Source organism: Falco naumanni, chromosome 5 (assembly GCF_017639655.2).
Source record: "Falco naumanni isolate bFalNau1 chromosome 5, bFalNau1.pat, whole genome shotgun sequence".
Classification (NCBI taxonomy): Eukaryota; Metazoa; Chordata; class Aves; order Falconiformes; family Falconidae; genus Falco; species Falco naumanni.
In genome coordinates this window covers 49,669,130-49,689,473 of record NC_054058.1, presented here as the reverse complement: position 1 = coordinate 49,689,473, position 20,344 = coordinate 49,669,130, and the positions used below count along the sequence as shown (strand labels likewise).

The 20,344-nt window shown below is 36.7% G+C and overlaps 1 protein-coding gene across 42 annotated transcripts in view; it reads right to left on the bottom strand.

The window, feature by feature from the left end:
• Positions 1–20,344, bottom strand: part of NRCAM (neuronal cell adhesion molecule) — a 163,924-nt gene that overhangs the window by 3,047 nt on the left and 140,533 nt on the right. For 18 of the 42 annotated variants that reach the window (XM_040596014.1, XM_040596012.1, XM_040596015.1 and 15 more), the window contains 2 exons: positions 12,340–12,471; positions 9,073–9,151 (listed from right to left, as the gene is read on the bottom strand). In XM_040596014.1, coding sequence (XP_040451948.1) covers positions 9,073–9,151; positions 12,340–12,471 — 211 coding nt within the window. Of the gene's footprint in view, positions 1–9,072; positions 9,152–12,339; positions 12,472–16,713; positions 16,867–17,927; positions 18,054–18,555; positions 18,622–20,344 lie in introns of all 42 variants that reach the window. The other 24 variants (XM_040595993.1, XM_040595998.1, XM_040596001.1 and 21 more) reach the window with 2 other exon arrangements.

Below are 20,344 nucleotides of genomic sequence, written 5' to 3'. Positions count from 1 at the left end.
ACAATTGTTAAAACATTTACTGTATTACAGGTAAAGTAACAATTTAGCTTACAGTAGCTAGAACTGAGGAGTTGAGAGCATGCTTAGTCTTTGTCATTATCAGATCAACCTCCCTGCCCTAATCAGTAACTGGTAACGTGTTCTGACGATGACGATGGTGATTTGGAGGACAACAGAAAAAAGGAAAGGAAAGGCAGGCAGGGAGGAGAGATCCCTGTAGCAAAGTGGTCTTTCCCTTGACAGTGGAAAAGCTGCAGCACCATCAGCATCTTCAAATAAATTTGCAGCTGTGGTAGGCTTGTACTTCATGAAATAGATGTAGACGGGCTCTTTTCAGAATCCTTTACTCTGCAGTTCAGTTTCAAGATGAAGATTTCGGCAGCAGCTCCAAAACATTTTGAATTAAAACCCGCTATTACCAGCTGCACTTTTGGGTGCAATTATTTGCCTTGTCTTAAACAGAATATGGGACTTTATTTGCATATAGGGTACAGAAGAGTAAGTGATTTTTGGTTTTATTTAAAGACCCCCAGCTTATGGAAAATTTAAAGAAACATGTACAGAATAGCAAAGAAATGAAAACATATTTTACAATATCCACAACATTAGACCGAATATATATATATATTCAGCAAATTATTTGAACCATCTAATTCCTAAAAAGAAATATCTTAGTTCTTCCAATAATGTATTTTCTATTTTCTTTCTAATATCTTTGAACTCCCACATATATATGGCTTATACAAGGTCACACAGATTATAATGTTAGCTAACAAATGCCCTGTTTAGAAACACTTCACTATTGCTAGAAAAGCATGACACCGATTTTCCATCAGGATGCTTCTCCTCATGTAATTACCTTTTTTGGCTTTGGAAGACTCAGTTACCACATTCTAAAAGAAGTATGCCTCTAATATGCATGTACTTACAGATAAAGCATACCAGAGATTTTATTCTTCTATGCTTAGACAAGAAAGAAGTGGAAGGAATATCTCTCTTGTTAACATGTAAGAAAAAAATCATGTTTGAAATACACAAAGACAAAAACTCCAACTTGACTGTGTCAGTCTTGATTTTGTTTTTAGGTATTGCTCTGCACATGGCATAAGGATAATTATATAATTGATCTTCTGTGCTCACCGATACTGCAAATATATAGGCTAGTAACATTTAAAAGAACGCTACTCCAAACTGTCCAGCACCCAGCAGCAAACTGCAAATGTTTCTAACACTGCAAACACAAGCAGATTACAGACATCACTGAAGAGAGTTCATTTTGGAAGGACCCTACCTTTAAAACGTTGAAGATGGAAGCGAGTATTTAAAAATCACACACAACGTAGTTTCTGCACTGCCCTCATTACAGGGCACTGGAGCCGTTACACCCGGCTATTCGAGCCAAATGAAGACTGGAGGCTCACTCTGAAGCAGCAACCGGTCCCGCTCCCGAAGGGTGGTTAATGCTTTCTGGGTAATACCATTAAGAAAGCACACTACGCATACGGTTTGCTGCTCGCATTTTAGGTGAGTAACTTCGTAATTGCTTACACCATCATATGTAGGAATGAGATCAAATTAAAATTGCATTTGTTCCATATTCCAAGTGGTCAAGTAACTGTGCAAATATTCTGAAGTGTGACCCTATCCAGTGTAATTCACTCAGCTGCAATATACAGTAAAAAGCACCAAAACAGTAAATAATACCATCACTGTATTAAAAATATTCACATTTTTGTGTTTAATCTGGGAGAAAGCTTGATTCTCATTTATAACTTAGATAAATCTGGGTATGGGAACTTCTGCTTTGTGTTGTTCTTTGCGTGTTCTTGTTTGTATTTTTGTAAACAAAGTTCATTTATAAGCCAAACAATGAAGAAATACTTACACAGTTGGTTGCGTTGTGTCTGTGATTTTTCTATATTTTGGTAAGGATGAGGATTCTACTGTGTAATTAAAAAAACAAAACAAAACTGCAGATTTACCCAGGAGTGTACATGCATGGAGGTGGGTGCTGGTGTGAGAGCACAGTTAGAGCAGATGCAAAAATCAAATCTGAACCGGGGGATTCCCCCCTTTTTGCACTATAAAAGTCCAGGAAGCGGTTCCGCCAAGACTCTGGCAGTGGAAAAACAAGTAGAGTTATCCAGGGTGGAAAAGGGGGCATATGTCATAGGAAAATGTTTTATTATTATTTATTTATTTATCTATCTATCAAACTGGATTATTACTTTTGTCTTAGATGTATACAATATTTTGGGAGGAAGGGAAAGAAAATGAGGAAGAGAGAGTGGGAAAAAAACAGGCAGGAAAGAGAGAAAAAAGGTGAAGAAACTAATGTTTTGGACAGCACTTTTGTTACCCTGGGGGTGCGAAACAGAGAAGGGACTCTGGTGCTCTGGGGAAATGAATGTATTTTGTTTGCCACCAAGAAGCAGACTGCAAAACTCAATGAATTGCGTTATGAATATGGATGCCCAAGCGCTACAGAACACTTTACACTGTAGAATATATAATACCATATTGCAAAAACACTTTGAAGCCATAAATTTTGATACAGTATCTGCAAGATTGGCTAATCTTGCTTACAATTGCTCACAACGCTATTCCAAAATGCAACCAGAATAGATTTCTTTTAGTTTTTGTTTGTGGTTTTGCTTGCTGACTTTTATACTTACTTAGTGTAATATTGTGAAATAAAAAATACAGTGAAAATTGGGTTGACTAAAATTACAGTGGAAAACTGAAGAAGTTTTTGAAAAGTGTCATGTATGCAATGTATACAATTAATAGTGAGCCAACAAGTACCAGGAGGAAACAAAACAAGAGGTGAGAATGAGTACGAATTCTATATTTAGATCAGGCAGCCATGAAAGTGTAGTCATACTTTCCCTATTTGTTATCTTATAAATTTATTCCATACTAGTAGCTTTTTAAGGTTTAAAGCTTCTCAATGAAGGCTGGTATGTGCCAGTCATTTGGTACCACACACATTTCTTGCCCTTTTAGTAAGAACAGTATTTAATATTAAAGCATACTCTAAAAGCCCGATTTACATATTTTGCATGAATGACTGCTAATATATGAATACGTTTCTTTTTCTTCTTAGTTTAATGAAACATATAAAACTTGCAGCTAATAATTAAGAGATGTAAGAAGTACAGAGATGACAATAACATGTGAAAGTGCAAAGTGCAAACATTTTTTTTAAAAAAAGTACTTCCACTTCACAAGCTCATCAGTTACTGAAAGAAATATGTACCTTGAAATCTCCTTTCTTCTTTCAACTTTCCAGTTTTTCTTCCTTAGATATGGGTACATGCAGCAACCAGTCAGAATGGGGAAGACAGTTTTACGATGCCTCTGCAGTCCAGCAGGCAACTAGTTCCCACTAAACTTTGCCACATTCATGGACATGCAAAAAGACTCAATATATGGTTAGCAATATACTACTTTTCCTTTTAACACAACTGTCTCAGGAAAGGCAACATAAATAAAATGGGTAAAGCATTCTGGGCTATTGGACACAAAAAGAGGATGCAGAAGATGAAAACTGTTGGCACCAACTGCCTTTATCTGTGCCTTCAGGTCAACAGCCCGGAAATACATATGTAAGTATAAGCAGTCACATAAAGCCACAGAAGGACCTTACACTATTGCTTCCCTGCTCACTCCAGGAGAACCCCTGCCCCAATATCTAAAAGGTTTCTGCACATGCTCCTAAACTGATAGGACTGTCCAGACCAAATATGCTTTCCCTATACACTTATGCACCTGCAAAAATCCAGACTTAAAAACATCTAACTCTCTCTTATCTAGCTAAGACATAAGTGCATCTATATTAATTTTCTGAGTAGTTTTTCTTTAGCATCTCTGTAATACTCAATCTTCAATCCTGGCAGAAGCTGGAAAAACTGGGTGTTTAAGCTCTGACTTTAAATGGCAATGGGTTGAAAAAACTGTTGTTAGTCAAACGACCTGGCACACTTGTAAAAATTCTAAACAAAAATCTGCTTGAGAGAAATTCAACCAACTTTCTACCTTTGCTATTTCTGGTGGGAAGTTTTGCAAAGGGAAATCAAAGCATTGATTTAAAAAGTAGTGACACAGATTTTGAAGAATTAAAATAAGAACCATCAAAGAAAGCACGTGTGCATAAATGAGGACACAATAAGACCACTGCCAAATCCAACTGTACTGTTCAGAGACAAGAATTCTTCAGCAGTCCGTTGACATAACCTCTTGCACTAGAAGGGACCAAGCTTAGAATTACAGTGCTGAGGCACAAATCATTGCCAGGTCCCCCTGGAAACACACCTAAGCTGCAATAAAACTTGAATAACTACAAAAGAAAAAAATCCTATTTTAGTTACAAAGTATATTCTCATTGTTAATCAACCCAGAACAAGAAAGAAGAGTAATATATAATCTAGCAATCACAGAACTCTCCACCAAACATCTCTAGAAAGTCTCTCATAACATATATCCAACAATTTCTAGCAAAAACATTGTGTGTGTCAAAGTGTTGAAGAAAAGAGGCAAAATAATTCAACAAAATGTGCAAACATCCTGCATTACCACACTAGCAGTCCTACTACTGTAGTTGCCTTGTCCTGTTTGATCTTCCTAAGAAAACTCCGCAGACTGCAATGAGATGCTAGACTTTCATACCTCCTGTGAAGTTAACTAAGAAATGCATGCTTGCAGCCTCTCCCTACCCAGGAATCCACAGGCTGTACGTACCGTAACTTCTCAATTTCTCTTGATTTAGGGCCCAGGATGGAAATTTAGACTGATTTATACACCTATACTGATCTGAACAGCAGCTCTAGAGAGCCTTTAGTTTTAATTTAAAAAAACATACATTTGTGGTAGTTCTTGCAGTTTCTTGGGGTAAGCACTGACGGCCCACAATTTACTATCTCAGTCTTCTGCAACTCAGGAAACCACTGGGACTGTAATGCAGTTTGCTAGAGGTAGTCTTTTCCCTTATATGTAAAAGTGTAGGTATTCTTCCAGTCACAGGGACATAGTGTACCCAATCATTCTTGTGGCTCCTGAAACACCTGCATTTCCTAGAGCATTATTTCCTCCATTAGATCAATATGGCAGGAAAAATCCAACACTGGCTGGTTCTTCAGAAAGTATGCTCTTACATGAAGTTGAAGAGTGCTGAACTTCAAACGAGTCCAAGCCATCCCAAGAATACTGGGAAGCCTAGAAATTGAGCGTGACAAAAACCTCCCCTAAAACTGAGAGCTATGACTCCTCTAGAATATTTAATTAGTCATTAAGATTTGAGTAATTTAATAATTGAAATAACTAATTTTCTAAGCATTGGGCTAACTTGGCAGAAATATTGAAGTCTATTCGGTATAAATTTTCAAGTCTTTCACTCTTCTCAGTTCCTGAGAAAGGAGGAAGCAATTCTGTGTTCTTAGAAAGTTCCTCTTGACGGTCTGGTGTCTCTGTGAAAGTGAGCTGTCCTTTCGTACTTGGCATGAAATGACTGTGAGACCTTATATTTTCCCTTCCCTCCTTTAAACTTTGGAGGAGAACGAAAGGAGCTCAGACACTTGTGAGGATAAGAAAACGAAGAGCTTCCATCAGAGCTCTTTTTTTTCAGCTGGCATAAGGAGTGTTTGTGTTCTGTGAAATCCTTCATGATCTGGACCAAGGATTCACCAAACAGCTTGCCGCCTGTGTATGGTAAAGACAGTAGTTTACATTTTAGATCTAACGATGAGGTCCAAGACCGTAGCCATATAGCTCTCCAGGCTACAGTGAGGCATGCCATATTTTTAACGGTGAGTCTAAGAGAATCCTCAGCTGCATCATGGATAAAACTTGCTGCAATTTTACACAGCCTGCGTTTCCTCTGCATGGCACCAGATGGGACCCATTTCTTTTTGAATCTGGCTTGCTCTTCCCCCAGCCATATTAGCAATGCTCTAGAAGCATAAGTGCAGTAGATAGATACTCCAAGCTGGGCTGCAGCTAGCTTGAAAGACCTTTTAATTGCTTCCTCAACCTTTCTATCAGTAGGATCTTTAGGAAGAGCATCCGTATTAGCAGGCACTGATAGTACAGAATCACCAGTAACCAGTGCTCTGTCTACCTGAGGCAAAGTCCCCCACAAAGCAGCTTTATCCACTGGAAAAGGATAGAGCTTATGTAAGACTGCTGGGGCTTCGTGCTTTGCCTCAGGATTACCCCAAATCCTACAGACAAGATCTTCCACTGCTGAATGGACAGGAAGTGCGTTATCTACCTTGTCTTCAGAGGGGATATGCCGTTCTTCCGAAGCAGATTCAGATTTGGAAGATGTTAGCATCAACACTCTCTTTATGTGCTTGAACAGGTAATTCTGATTTTCCATGTCAAACTTACGCACAGGATCTGGTTCTTCTTGGTCTTCTGTAGGAGACTCAGATGATACCTCTCCATCTTCAGGGGATGACTCAACCTCCAAGGCCTTGTCAGCCTCAGATTTCTCCTTCCCAGAAGCTGTTTGACCTTTTAAACTGTCCATAGGGTCAGACTCAATAGTTTGGGAACTGCTCCCAGTTGCTTCTAGAGGAACCACTGGAACTTCTGTAACCGGTATCCTGGGATGCTTGACTGAATGGGACCTAGCCTGTGCCACAGAAGTTATACTTTGTCTGGCTGCTGTCAAAGCATCCTTTAAGACAGTAGCTAGCTCAGGCAAAATTACAGATTTCATTAATGAATTCTTTTCAGATTCAGAGAAGTGAGTAGTAGTAGAAGGTCTTACCTTCCTGTGGTAGGAGCTCTGAGTGTCTTCTGAATCTGAGCTGTAGTCTGGGGTCTGGCTGAACAAGTGCTGGAGAGACTGCTGCCTTGCAAGGGAGCCACGAATTGAGTTGCAGCTGAGGGGTTGCTGGAAAGGGGATGGCTGTCCTGCCTGAGAATCTGAGCCCTCCTTCGACCCCATTATCTGTTGCTTGGAAGCATGATGTCTAGAGCCATGCCTGTACTTCCATTCATCTGACCTCTTTTCCTCTTGGCAGAGGGAAGCAGAGACAGAACTAACCCTTGTAAGCTCTGAAGACTGCCTAGCCCTCCTCCTGGAGTAGGAGGTCTCTGATCTGGTGCTGAAGTATTGATCCCCTGACCTTCTGAAGAAGTTGGATCTGTCAGATCTCACAGACTTTGCTTTGATAAAGACTGGGTCTGCTTCAGGAGAATTGGCACAGCTACCTTTTCTTTTCTTTTCCTTGTCCAGTTTCTTTTCTGTCCAAGCAGACATGGACCTGAAGTGATGAAAAAAGTTCAAAATACTCGAATTCCTTGATCTTTCAAAAATTACTTTTTTTTTTTTTTTTCCAAGGGAAACCCTATACCCTTTTTCCTCAAAGAAGCACTGCATCAAGACCAGTGCCATGTGAGGCAGGCAGACTGGGAACTGAGTGACTGCAGTGATGCTGGGCTGCAGAGAGGGTGCCAACATATCTTCTGTAATCTGACTGGTTGCTGCTGCTGCCCTGTCTCTAAGGAAAAAAGAGGAAAGCCCAGTATAGACTAATTACACAGAAATACATTTTAGAAAGGAGTTTTTGCATGGTAAATAGGATGAGCTCTTTCATATGAAGAAGTCTGAAAGCTTGGCATGCATCTGTCCATATTCACCAGACATGAGGTGGATAAATGCATTATAAAATAATTTAATAAAGCTCTAGATCATTCTACAGATTAACTCAAGCCACTTAAATATGGAGACACGAATTCAAATCTTGCTACAGGTCACGCATGAAAGCAGACTTGAACAGTCTCATTCTAGGCCTGAGAAAACACGTACTGAGGTCATATCATTTGCACGATTCTATACAAAGATCAGTTCCTGCTGCTGAAAGTTCCAAGTATCAAAAAATAATGGCGCAATAAAGCAGAATAAAAACTGGACTGCCTAGGAAAACTTATACAGTACTCATTTACCCCTGCTCATTGCTTCACACTTCCCTTTGTATCAGCTGAATTTAATTAATACATATGCACTTCATGCTGTAATAAAATCCTATTCGGAATGTATTAACCTAAGAACGGATTATTGTATTTTTTAAAATCAAGGAAGAATAAACAGGAACTGCGCTTTGGCATTCAGAACTACAGATCTATTCCAGTCAGATCAAGATGCACTTTTCCCCCTATATGAAGAAGCTATGGCAACAGAGTAGATGCTTCTTGAAAAAACTGATTTCTTATGTACATTTGTAAATGTAATAATTTGAAATAATAAAGGGCTTTTACAATGCTTTTGACACAGGAATGCACTATAAAATCTACTATAATACCCATGTAAAATATAATAGTATTGACATATTCAGAAAATAATAACCATTTCCTGTACTGATCAAAAAAACAACAAATAAAATCCCGCTTATTTAATAAGCTACACTCATAATGGTTACATAAACAGACTTGCATGCTTTTTTTGATGCCAGAAATTCAGCTAGACTACATTTACAACAAAGGAAGAGTCAGCAATAAGAGCTGTGTTGCATGCTTTGAAGCTGCTCGCTATGTATCTTACACTGAAATACATGAAAGGGATCTTTGTTTTTTCTTTTAGGATATTCCTTCACCTCTGCGTATAACATCACTTCCTTGTTATTGGATTAGGTGTTAGTATGGGGAGCCATTTTAATTGCATTTGTTTTTCCAGTCAATGTAACACAAGATTGTCTTTATTAGGCTTCAATTAGAAATGTATTTTCAAAACCCATAATGCTAAATGTGCCCTAACTGAAAGGACACTGTATCTGGTATTTTAACTATCTGAAAGATGGGTTTTTAAATAAAGATTCCTCACTTTGAGACAATTGTGTTTGAATCTGGATTTCATCTTGCATTAGCGAATAGCTTATTGTAAGCTTGGATGTTTAATTTAATTTTTCTGATGGTGTGGTTGAAATGCTATCTATGGTTCTATACAATACCGGATATAGAATCTTTGTCAACATGGAAAAAAAGTTAGTTTTGGATTAGTAAATGTGATATTATATACAGCATGTGTGATATGAACAGTGAACATGACAAACCACATCAGTTGCTCACCTGTATTCACCAAATGTTCCATCATCTTCCTTCATAGGTTGTATTTCTGGATCAGCATGTGCATCCTCTTTTTCTTTCACTAAAATATTTGAAATAGTAATTTTCATCATGAAACTGCAAGGTGAGAAACTGTGAGACCTTAATTTGTCAAACTGATCAAATCTGATCAAATGGCAGGAATGTGGTTTGAACAAAAATAGTTTTTTGAACTGGGGCCTTGCTGTTGCATTTTTTCTTTTGAAGGAAAAGATCTGTTAATTAGTTATAGAATTTTATTTTCATTCAAGTACAAAATACTATATGTCATTCTGCATTAGTAAAACTTTTTCTTCCTTTCATTTCTAGCACTAAAGAGAAACTTTTGTTAAAAACCCAGCTAAAATACTTTCTTTACTTATTGTTTATTTAAATTTGAATAATTTAGTTTTACTTAATCCATGCTCTGTATTCCCTCTTGATATTCCTCTCATACTGATGGATGAAACTGAATCAGATTCACTTGTGTTCACTATCAGTTTGTACAGTTTCTGCTTCCACTTCATGCACTAAGACTTCAGAGAATTTTAAACAGTATTTTAAGAATTATTAATATTGCAAAAAATAGGCTTGGTCTGTTAATTTCCTCTTTTCTATAACATGATCAAAAGCAAAGCAAAACCACTTACACTGGAACCTAAATTTTACACAATTGTCTCTCTCGCGCATAGTTGTTGTAGGTTTAGTCATCATTCACTGGTGGGAATAAATCCCATGCTTCATAAGCATGTAACTTGTCCCTATAAAACCCCTACGCAGTACTGTGCCCTTTGACACAGAAACCTGCTAGCACCTGAGAAGACAGATGTTTATAGGTGACATACATTCCTATAAGTTAAGATTGCTGACAGTAGCGCAAAATAATGTACTGACTTCTAGGATTACTTTATGGTTCTTCCCTTTGCCTTCTCACGTCTGTTTTGCTGGCTGCTACTCAAATCTTCCCCTTGTTTAGCAGATACAGTTATATAATCCAATACAGAATCTCTTACCTTTTACTCTGGTAATTTCCACACTTAATTTGTACATGATTAGTTTACATGCTGTTATTTAAAATGACATGAATCATTCCTGACAGCATTTTCTAAGTCTAATTACAATAAAACTTAACACCTTGGAATGTGTCTGGCTGCTATAATTTCATACTGAAATAATTTATGACTTTTTTTAGACTACAGGCAATGTCAAGATGACATGTTAAAATTACAACAATAAAGAATTCATAACGGTGCTTTGCTCTTGTCACTACCTGTGGAACAGTACACTTGCAATGACACAAGAAATACAACTGGCTCTAGAGTCACTGCTATACACAAGAGCACATACTGAATCTGGAAAACTTATATACAGTCAAGGTCTTTATGTATTTGTATGTATATATGTATGTATGTATGCCTGCATTAAAAATGAATACCTTACATCTAGTAATTCTGCAGAAGCAAAGAAGGGCATAGCAGGGATCTCCACAAAGTAATGACAACCTTAACATCGAACTGCCTGCTACACTTTTACTCAGACTGTGTTTTACCCTCTTCTAGATGGTGGCTCACTCCAAGTCCTCCCTGCTCTTTTCAGTTTCGTCACTTTACTTGTTCTGTTCTCCTAATTTTCCTTCTCTTTCCTCAGTTCTCTCCACTAAGAGTCACTTTCTCTATATTCTCCGTAATCTCATTTTCTCTCTAAAAAATCCAAATATCAGGAAAAAAACTTAAGATGATGCCTTCAGTCTGTCATTCAACTCTGTAACACTGTGTTCCTTAATCACCTGTCTTTTTTTCACAGGCATAGGCAGTTGGGACAGAAGCTTCTCTTACTTAATTTTTGCTGTCACTACGAATCTTTGCTCTCTCCATAAAACAGTTATATAGTTAGATTGGGCAGAGTAGGATTCTTGTACTTAATAAGGTGATTTTACCTTCTTTTAAAAATAAACTGCTATGTTAAGTTCAGCTATTAAAAGATTTGCCTATGAAGAGGAAAGGTTTTTAGTGTTCACCAATGCTAGTTTTCAGAAGTGCCCTGGTTGAAACAAGTGGGAGAAATGAAAACACTATGGATTATTTTCTCTTTTTGTACTTTTGTAAGTGCATCCATCTTTCTCATGTCCAAATTAACACGAACTTCAAGAAGTTTTACTTTAAGGAAGTATTCCTAGAGTCTCAACATTTATATAATTTCCAGACCTTTAGAGTTCGTAATATAGAATGGAATTTTTTCATTAAATCAAAATTTTAGATGAAAGTTAGCAGTTGTACTTTCTATTGCAGCTAGGAGAGGAACAAGAAAAATCAAATTATCCTTGGATGGCTACTTGAAGTTTGTTCATATCCGCTCATACCTCAACAGCTGCTCTGAGATCCTATCAGGCAGTACTATGCAAACTGGTTGTCAAACTGGTTGTCACTATTCTTTTCAAGACAGCTTTAGTCTATGGACCTACTACATAAACAAAAATATAACACTGGGGAAAGAGATATATATAAGATACGTATATGCACACACACATATGTACACACAGATATGCCTTTTATAATATGTACACCCAGAGGAATGAGAGTTTTGATAGAAGACATACATTGTATATAGTTCCAATTTTTAAGTACAAATTATAAAATATACTTGGCTGTTCCTAGGCTTAAGACTAAGAAAGAAACCCCCACAAAAACCTAAAAAGAAAAAGTCTTATAAAGAAAAAAACCTGCCTAATTGAAGGAAGGTAACACCAAATTCAGCTGCCAAAATACAGAGGCTGACAGAGGCTGAAGACATAGATTCTGAGGAGAGTAACGTTATGAAACGCATTCCCAGTACTTTAAAGCAACACGGTGGCTCTGCTCTGGTATATGTTTTCGCACTTTCTGACCAAATACATTCTAACTCATCTCATTTTAGTGGGTTAAACCCATCTGTGTTAGACTTCAGAAAGTGGAGCCTGCAGTACCGGTGGGAGGACCAAGTATCTCAAGCAAAGCTCAGACCTTTCTAGAGAGGTAAGGTAGCAATATAACCCTCCAGGAATGAATGAGATACTCTTCTTATGCTTACATGGAATTGAGATTTTCTACCAATAGGCAGATTGCTCCCGACAAGCCTACCAAATGATAAGACTGATCTACCATATACACAATGTAAATGTAAACCAGCAGCAAATGTAATTTGTTCAGTAAACCTGAGATATGTCTTAGTGGATTACCAGTAGATGTTTTTTACTCTCATTTTTATGTATCATACCTGGATATTTTCCACCCTTATTCCTCCTTATGAAGCAAACAATCAGCAAAATCAAGATCAGAAGAGCAACAGCACACATCAGACCGATGAACCATCCTTGAGTAGCGATGTCTACCTGCCGACTTGCCATTGCTAGAGAATAAAAGAAGAAAATTCAGGTGTTTTGCTGCATTTAAATGCTATGCTAATTCAGATAAATAACAGCCAGTATACATTGTCCATTAATTAAGGAATGACACTCACTGTGAAAATTAGTATTACGAAAAAGTGATACTGCATTTTGTGAATATTTTCATTATCCAAAATGTTTCCAAGTACATATGCATAGAACTTACTTTTGAGTATATAAGAATTATGCCAACACTTAAGCTTAGCAATTAGTTTGCAAAACCTGTGCACATACTACATTGCCTTCCACAAACCTCAAAACTGTTCTCAACCATTTTACATTAATTACACTACTGGAATGAAATTGTGAATTATAATTCACACAAACATGTTAATTGCATTCTCAAAATGAATAAAAAGCCAATACTCATTTGCTAATGCACTCCCATCAGCCTGAAATGGGGAAACAGATGGGTCATTCAAGGCCCTAACATTCAATTTCAACTAAAAATCAACAATGAATCATCCTTTAAAGCCTTATTAAGCATCATGTTCTCTTCCTCTCCTCAAACTCGTACCTCATCCTGCAATTTATCATGATTGCCATGGTTTAGCATTAGTGAGGACTTTACACAGTGCGATCGGGAAGCCCTTCCCACAGCACTGTTTCTCTCCAACGGCTGACTCTAGCTGGAAGATAATATAAGTGATAAACAAACCACACAGGGCACATTACAGTCACTAATAAGGATAGGAATTATCTGTGCGGTCTGGGGGCTGGACCCCTCCTACTGGTCTCCAACACAGTAGGAGGATTTTCCTGGTGAAGCTTACTTTTTACTCCCCTGTTTGGAAACACACTACAGGCAACTGTCCTTGGGATTTGCTGACGGGAGAAAGTAGTAAGGGTGAGAGGAATTAGGGATGCATGCTACAAGCAGAAGACAACATGAAGTGGAGGAAGATGGACATCCATCCAAACCCATTTCGTTCATTCTTCACCTTCTCTTCCAGCCCCAAAACCCAAGAGTTTGAAACTCTATGAAGAGTTGCCTCAAAGACCTCTCTCTATTTGGGAAATAGAGATAAAAATCACCTTCCCACATGAATAAGGGAAGTGACGTCCAAAACATTTCCTATGCATAACTCATGGCATTCTGGTTCAGCATTTGTTGTTTTTCCTGGCTTCATGAGGTAAAGTATTGGATTATTCACAGCCAGTACATTACCTAAGATTTTATTAAGGATCAATAATACTTCATATCTCGGTTTAGTAGACACTTTGCAGTAGGACCAGATTATATTTTAGTCAGTCAGTCTCTTTGTTTGGATGCTGTGTGTACATCAGCTCTCATGGCATGGTATGTTTCACCCATATCTGCTAGGGAAGGTCTGCAGACTTGCTTCCACTGAAGCGGAGGACACGACACACCAACAGCTTTACACACAGAAATGTGGAAGTCCCAGAGCCCCATAAAGATTTCCAGCTCTCCTTACAGAAGATACGCTTTTAAGGGAAGGCTCAGAAAAACACACCAGAGAGCACCTATTTTCAATGGATCACAAACTGTTTTACAGCCACAATTCTAGGTGATAAGAGCATGAATTCTTTTCCTTACAAAACATGCTGGATGACAAGTGGGAACAGTCCTGTGCTGGTGCTGCCCTTTGAACAATACGTGAGCCTTGGCAGACAGCTAGCTGACAAGAGACTGCACCGGGCTGGCCAGCACAGTGACAACAAAATGCACCAACATTCCGTTAGAGGCCAGACTTCAAGCCCACGTCTCAATGTTATGTACGAGTTAAGACAGAGGCTGGGACAGTTAGCTTGGAAACATCAGCTCTCAGTGGGCCCAGATTCCTGTGGGTTTTCCACGGACTCTACGAAAACTCAAGAGTACCTCTGACATCTGTATCTACCTTCCATTCCACACGGAACACTGATGTGTATTCCACTTTAGAAGTACTAGGCTACAATTAACTATTTTGCTACAACTCTTTGGTCTTACTGGGCAAAGTTATGACTTGTTTTTCACTGAAATAGATCAATGAATTAATGTGCCTGGTTATTGTGGAGTTACGATTAGGAGATTTCCCAGCCTTTCTTTAAGAATATGCTTCGTGATTATTTTAGAAACTGACTCTTTCTTATATATGTAATAATGTAAACTATTTTTGCATTAAAATGTCCACATGTTATATAAATATATAGCTTATGTACATAAATATTTATACAAATATATACAAATATATATAAGTGGCAGTCTTAACAACAAAATCACAAAGGCAATCCTCCTCTGAATTATAAATCAAATGAAAATAAAATTTTGTTTCCACATTAAAGGTTAAAATTATTTCGAGTTTTGTACATATGCATTGATAATAAGGCATTAAAGGCTGTATAATATGTACTGTGACAAAATGCAAAAGCACATTTCACATTCAAATGTAGTAAGAAGATACCATCAAGCAAAACGATCCATGCATAAAAATATGGAAGGTAGATGGAAAAAAGCAAAGATGAAAACTTACTTATATAGCTTCCTATATTCTTTAACTTATTGCATATCCAGTAGGAAAGGGTTTCTAGATCTCAGTGAAACTTTAACAATGGCATAACATTTCCTGCTTACGCTGAGTGAATTATCTGCTTCAGGCTTAAAGTAATTTACCCTTGGTATGCTCAAGAAGATAAACGCACGCACTATGAAGATGCTTTATGGGAATGCTTGTCAAAGAAAAAAAACGTGGCAAAAGCCTCACACATGAAATATTGTAGTTGCATTCCTAATTAAGGACATATTCCATATTCCAATATTTTTGTCGTCATCCACTTCGAAGTCTGAAGTGTTTAAAAGCTTAGATCTAGGCTAAGACAGTGTGGCATAACTTTTTTTCTGTAAGATGTATGCCATGTATATAATCTAACACTTGACACTGAACCTTTCCATTATCAAGAAACAGAAGAGTGTCTTTAAACTCCCTTCTTCCTTAACTATGTCAATGACACAAGCCAAGGTGACTGGGTCCATACAGATTTCCTTATTTACTGGCTCAGTATTTTTTGTATAGAAAGATGCTTTTAGGAAGGTTTCCATTCAGCTTGTTCTACACTATACAACAGTCTCGATCCTTGCTTTACTGCTGCTTTATGCTTTGGATGTGTATTTGCATAAAATTTTACAGATCTGCTTTTATACAACTAGCTGTCTCTGGCATAAATAACCTCTGCGCTTAGCCCATGCATATTTGCTTGGCACTGTTATTCAGCACCATGTTTTCAAAGCTTTCCTGCAACATGATAAACTGTGAACAGAAATGGAACAAAACAAAGCAAAAAATTACGATTTTAGAAAGTGCTCACTTTTCAAACTGGCATGGTCATTATTTACTTTGTTGTCTGATAATTATTACATATTGTTCAAGCATATTTTCATATTTAAACTACTTTCTTAAATCATAACATTCTGGAGTTGGTGAGGCTACTGCTAAGTAACTATGCACTGACCAAAATGCCTGGAATGAGCAAAAGTGGCTAGCAAATACACAACAAACAATAACAGCTGACCAAGAGCATGCTGTGATGGCAATGACACATTCAGCACAACATCAAAAAATTTCCAATAAAGCCCTTTCTCTAAGTTGAATGAACAAGCATTACTGATTTGCTCATGAAGAAATATGACTGAAATAGCCTTACAGATCCACAGGATCTAGTTGTAGCATCAACATCTATACAAAACCAGTATATGACAGGAAAAGAAACATTTACAAGTAGGAATCTTTAAAGACTGGTACAAATAGATAACATGAGATATGAAATTGAATCTGCAGCTTGATTATGCAAACATTTTAGCTCAGATTTTTTTGTATTAAAACTGGTCATATACAGATTGCTAGCTTTAAAAGTATACACTTGGCTCTATTAAAGTACACATATTTAAATAAAGCCATCTAATTATATTAATTAGAACTAAATGAAATAGGTAACCTTCAGTGCACAGCGCACAGATGGAGTATGAGCAGTGAGTATCTTGCCCCTAACATAAACATCAGACGAGCAGAGTGAATTGAAAGGATGAAAACATTTCTAATCTATGTAATAAATGTGCTGGCATTATTTATGAGTTTATATAATAATTCAGCATCACTTTATAAAAAGAACATGCAAATATGCTAGCTACATCTCTTAGCCAGAAGCAGTTCCAACGTTTTAGCACTTGGTCTACCACAATTCTGACTATGATACAGTGTGTGCCTCACCTGGACCTGTCTCAAACACATCCTCTGAACTCCTAAAACCAGACAGGCCCTCAGCACCAACCCGGACTTTATATGCTGTTCCTGGTGTTAAACCCTTTAACACAAAGAAGCTTCGAGAACCATTTACAATTTCTTTTTTCCAATCTTCTTTGCCTACAAAAATTTTAGGAAAACAACACATTGGAATTTCAATTTTCTCTGTATTACTGAAAGTTGCTAGACAGGATACTATCAAAGTTACTTGACTAAAATAACGGTTCTCTCTCAAAAAAATAAGATAATATAAAATTATGACTTCAAGTGATATATTGCATGCAAGATATTGAAGAAGACTTTGTACATGAATTATAAAATTATTTTAAACATTTGTTCCATTGTACTAGAGAAATACTATTTTCATTTATTTTTGTAAAAGGTTTCCTGAACTTGCAATTATAAAATAGATTAAAATAGATTTGAATCATTTAATAAAATTACACTTCTGTAGTTTCAGTCAATATTTACTTTAGTTGAGAATTTCTACTTTGAAATCTGAACCTATCTGTCTTAGGCCTTTTTCTAGTACAGTCTCAGCTGCTTCTTTGACCAATATCCAGAAAAATGCATTTATATTGCAATTTTTAGATTGGTCATCTTTAGTCATAACTTTAGAAGGATAGATTATTTAGACAGAAATATCCCGGTTTTATTAGATAACCATGTTTTAATTATTAGCAGTATTAGCAAACATTAAAACCTGGGCTTATGCCAATAGAAGTACATAAGTTGGTTGATACCTTATTTTAAGGTTAAATTTAACAAAGAATATTGTTTTGTTTGGTTCTCTTATTTAAATCCGTTTTTTTCCTGAATTTGGCATAATTTAGGAAGACTGTTATATCCTATTTTAATGGAAGTTATCATATTTTTACACATGTAATGATTGCATGATACAAAACCATACAAACCAGATTTTTAGAAGTTCACATTCAAAAGAATTTATAAATTAATACAAAGGAACAAAGGCTGACATTCTATCTAAACATCAAATACCTGTTACGCATCAATGTTTATTAAAATGAAAACTCTTTGATCTTCCTCACCAAATTAAAAAATAATTCTAGACATTTAAGAGCTAATATTAACACTGGGTCAATTTAAGACCACATTTACTATAAAAATCTTTGAAAATTTAACTGAACACTTTAGTAAAATTTAATGAAATGACTTCTTACTGCCTGCTACACCATATTCAACATAAAAGTTCGCATGATCTGGTCCCTCATACTCCCAACTGATATTGGCATAGGTCTCAGCAGCAGCTGTTGTAACATTTCTGATCCTTGGATAAAGTGGTTGCACTGAATACACAATAGAAAAACAAAGCAGAATACGAAAGTGTGACTTCATACATTAAAAAATATATTTTAAGAAGTTACTATGTTAATTTATACCATACACAAGGAAAGTATAGTACATTTGTCATTGTCTCCATCACTGACTAACATAGCGTATTTGGTAATTGAATCCAAGGCATACTACACTATGACATTATAAAGTAAAATTTATGTACTCTACCAAGCATGCCCTGTACCACAAAAACTGCCAAACATTTAAAAATACCTAATTGACAAAATTCTGGAAAACATTATTTCTATTCATCTAGAAGCAAAACGCAGACAGCTGGCAAGTGAGAACATTGTCAGGGTGACAGGGAATGGCAGTAGAGAGGGGAGGTATGAAGATGGGACACACCTCCCTTTACACCACGTGCCATTGAATGGACTGCAAATGCCTCAACTGCAAGCCCTTACAGGATTTTGTCTCTAGTGCATTGATAATGATAAAAAAGGAAGACAATACCCTTATAGAATGTTGGACGGACAGTGTGCATGACTGGGGAGGTTGCAAAAAGGGTTTCTGAATATCCTTCACCATCAGAGATAGTAGGAAAGAAAAAATAAAGAGTAAAAACGCTTTGCATCAAAAAGTAACATTTAAACAGTACAGTAAAACCTTACCTGTTAAATGAGTAACACATGCACACTCTAAGTTCATGCAGGATTCAAGTAGTTTTACTTGTTAAAATATGAAACAGCTAAGTGATACACATGTATTTGAAAAAAAACCACCCTGAAGTATGTGTGTACTGACACCTTTACTTTCACAGAATGTTTCTGAAATTAGCTTCATTAACATTACAGAATCATGGCACCTTTAGACATTGGAATGTTAGACATCAGATATTGGAAAGCCAGTATCAAAATACGCTGGCGTGAAGGACACAAATCACTGGAATGCAAGAAGCTGTTCATTTTAAGGTACTGTGTCTTATGCTGACATTCTCATTAGGCAGGAGTACTTTTCACAGACATGCATAATGCCCACATTATGAAAAGAAGCGCTTCTCTCTTCAGCATCCTATGATTTGCTACTTTGCTCATACCGGAATCCTTTGTTCTCCAATTATACTTGTTACAAAAGGACATCTATTTTTGTATTTTTGTTTGCCTAATATTAATGAAAATAAGATTTTAATAGTTCTAATAAGTGCAGATACAAAGAGGACGCTCCTCAAAGGCATGAAATTATTTTTTCATAAAATGCCTCACTTGGTGTGCCACTGACTTTTATATCCTGCTAAAAATATCTTTTCTGTTAGAATAACATCAAAAATACTTCCTAAAGGACCATGAAAAATCAGAGGCAAAAGCCTAGTCTCAGTAAAGGCAAATGGCAGAATTCCAATGGCTCCACCTACACCAGAAAATAAAATGGGCAAAAGCCTGTTCTCAAGGCAAGAGGTGCTGCACAGATTTTATCTACATACTTAAATTATTTTCTCTCAAAACAAGATGGCTTTGTCCATATGGCTGACTGGAGGAAATTTCAAATTAGATTCCAAGAGAAAATGGCTTGCTTTGGCATAGTAAAATAACTAAATCTGTAGAGAAGCCCCTAGCAAAGACCAAATAATATGAGTACCATGACTAGAAAACTATAGGGTTTGAGTCTTTCTAAAAAGATACCTAAATTATGCAAATTCCATCAATTCCGAAAATGTATTCTCGTGATTAAACATTTTCACAGTATCAGACTTTTTATGTGGTAGTACTCATTCAACTCTTCAATCTGTATTGAACTAATGACTCCCATGTTTGATATCTTTGCAGGTAAATTGTGCTTATATATTTTACACATAATTTCTTTCACCAATAAAAACTAATACAGAATATATTATTTGAATAATAAAGAATATATTTATTTATTGGCTGAAAACACCTGAAAAAAATCAAATAGAAAGCACTAGATTGAAAAAAAAAAAAAGCCATCCTGGTTACAAAGTCAACAACAAACCCCCTAAAAAATAGCAAAACTCAAGCTGTCTATGGGAAATCTAGCATGTAACCATATACACGATGGTAATGCAAAGGGATTAGATTCTGCTTTTCTGTGCCACTTGAAGGCAGCGAGAGGAAAGAATAGCAGGTTCCAAATATAGAGAGGTGCAGAGTCTGAGACTGCAGAAAGGATATATAACTTCCTTCCTCATTTACACATAGGAACAGGTGCTTGTTACAATCAGTATCCAAGCATTTGTTCTGTGCCAAGAAAACAACTGCTTTGTATTCTAAATAGACTTTGTTTTGTT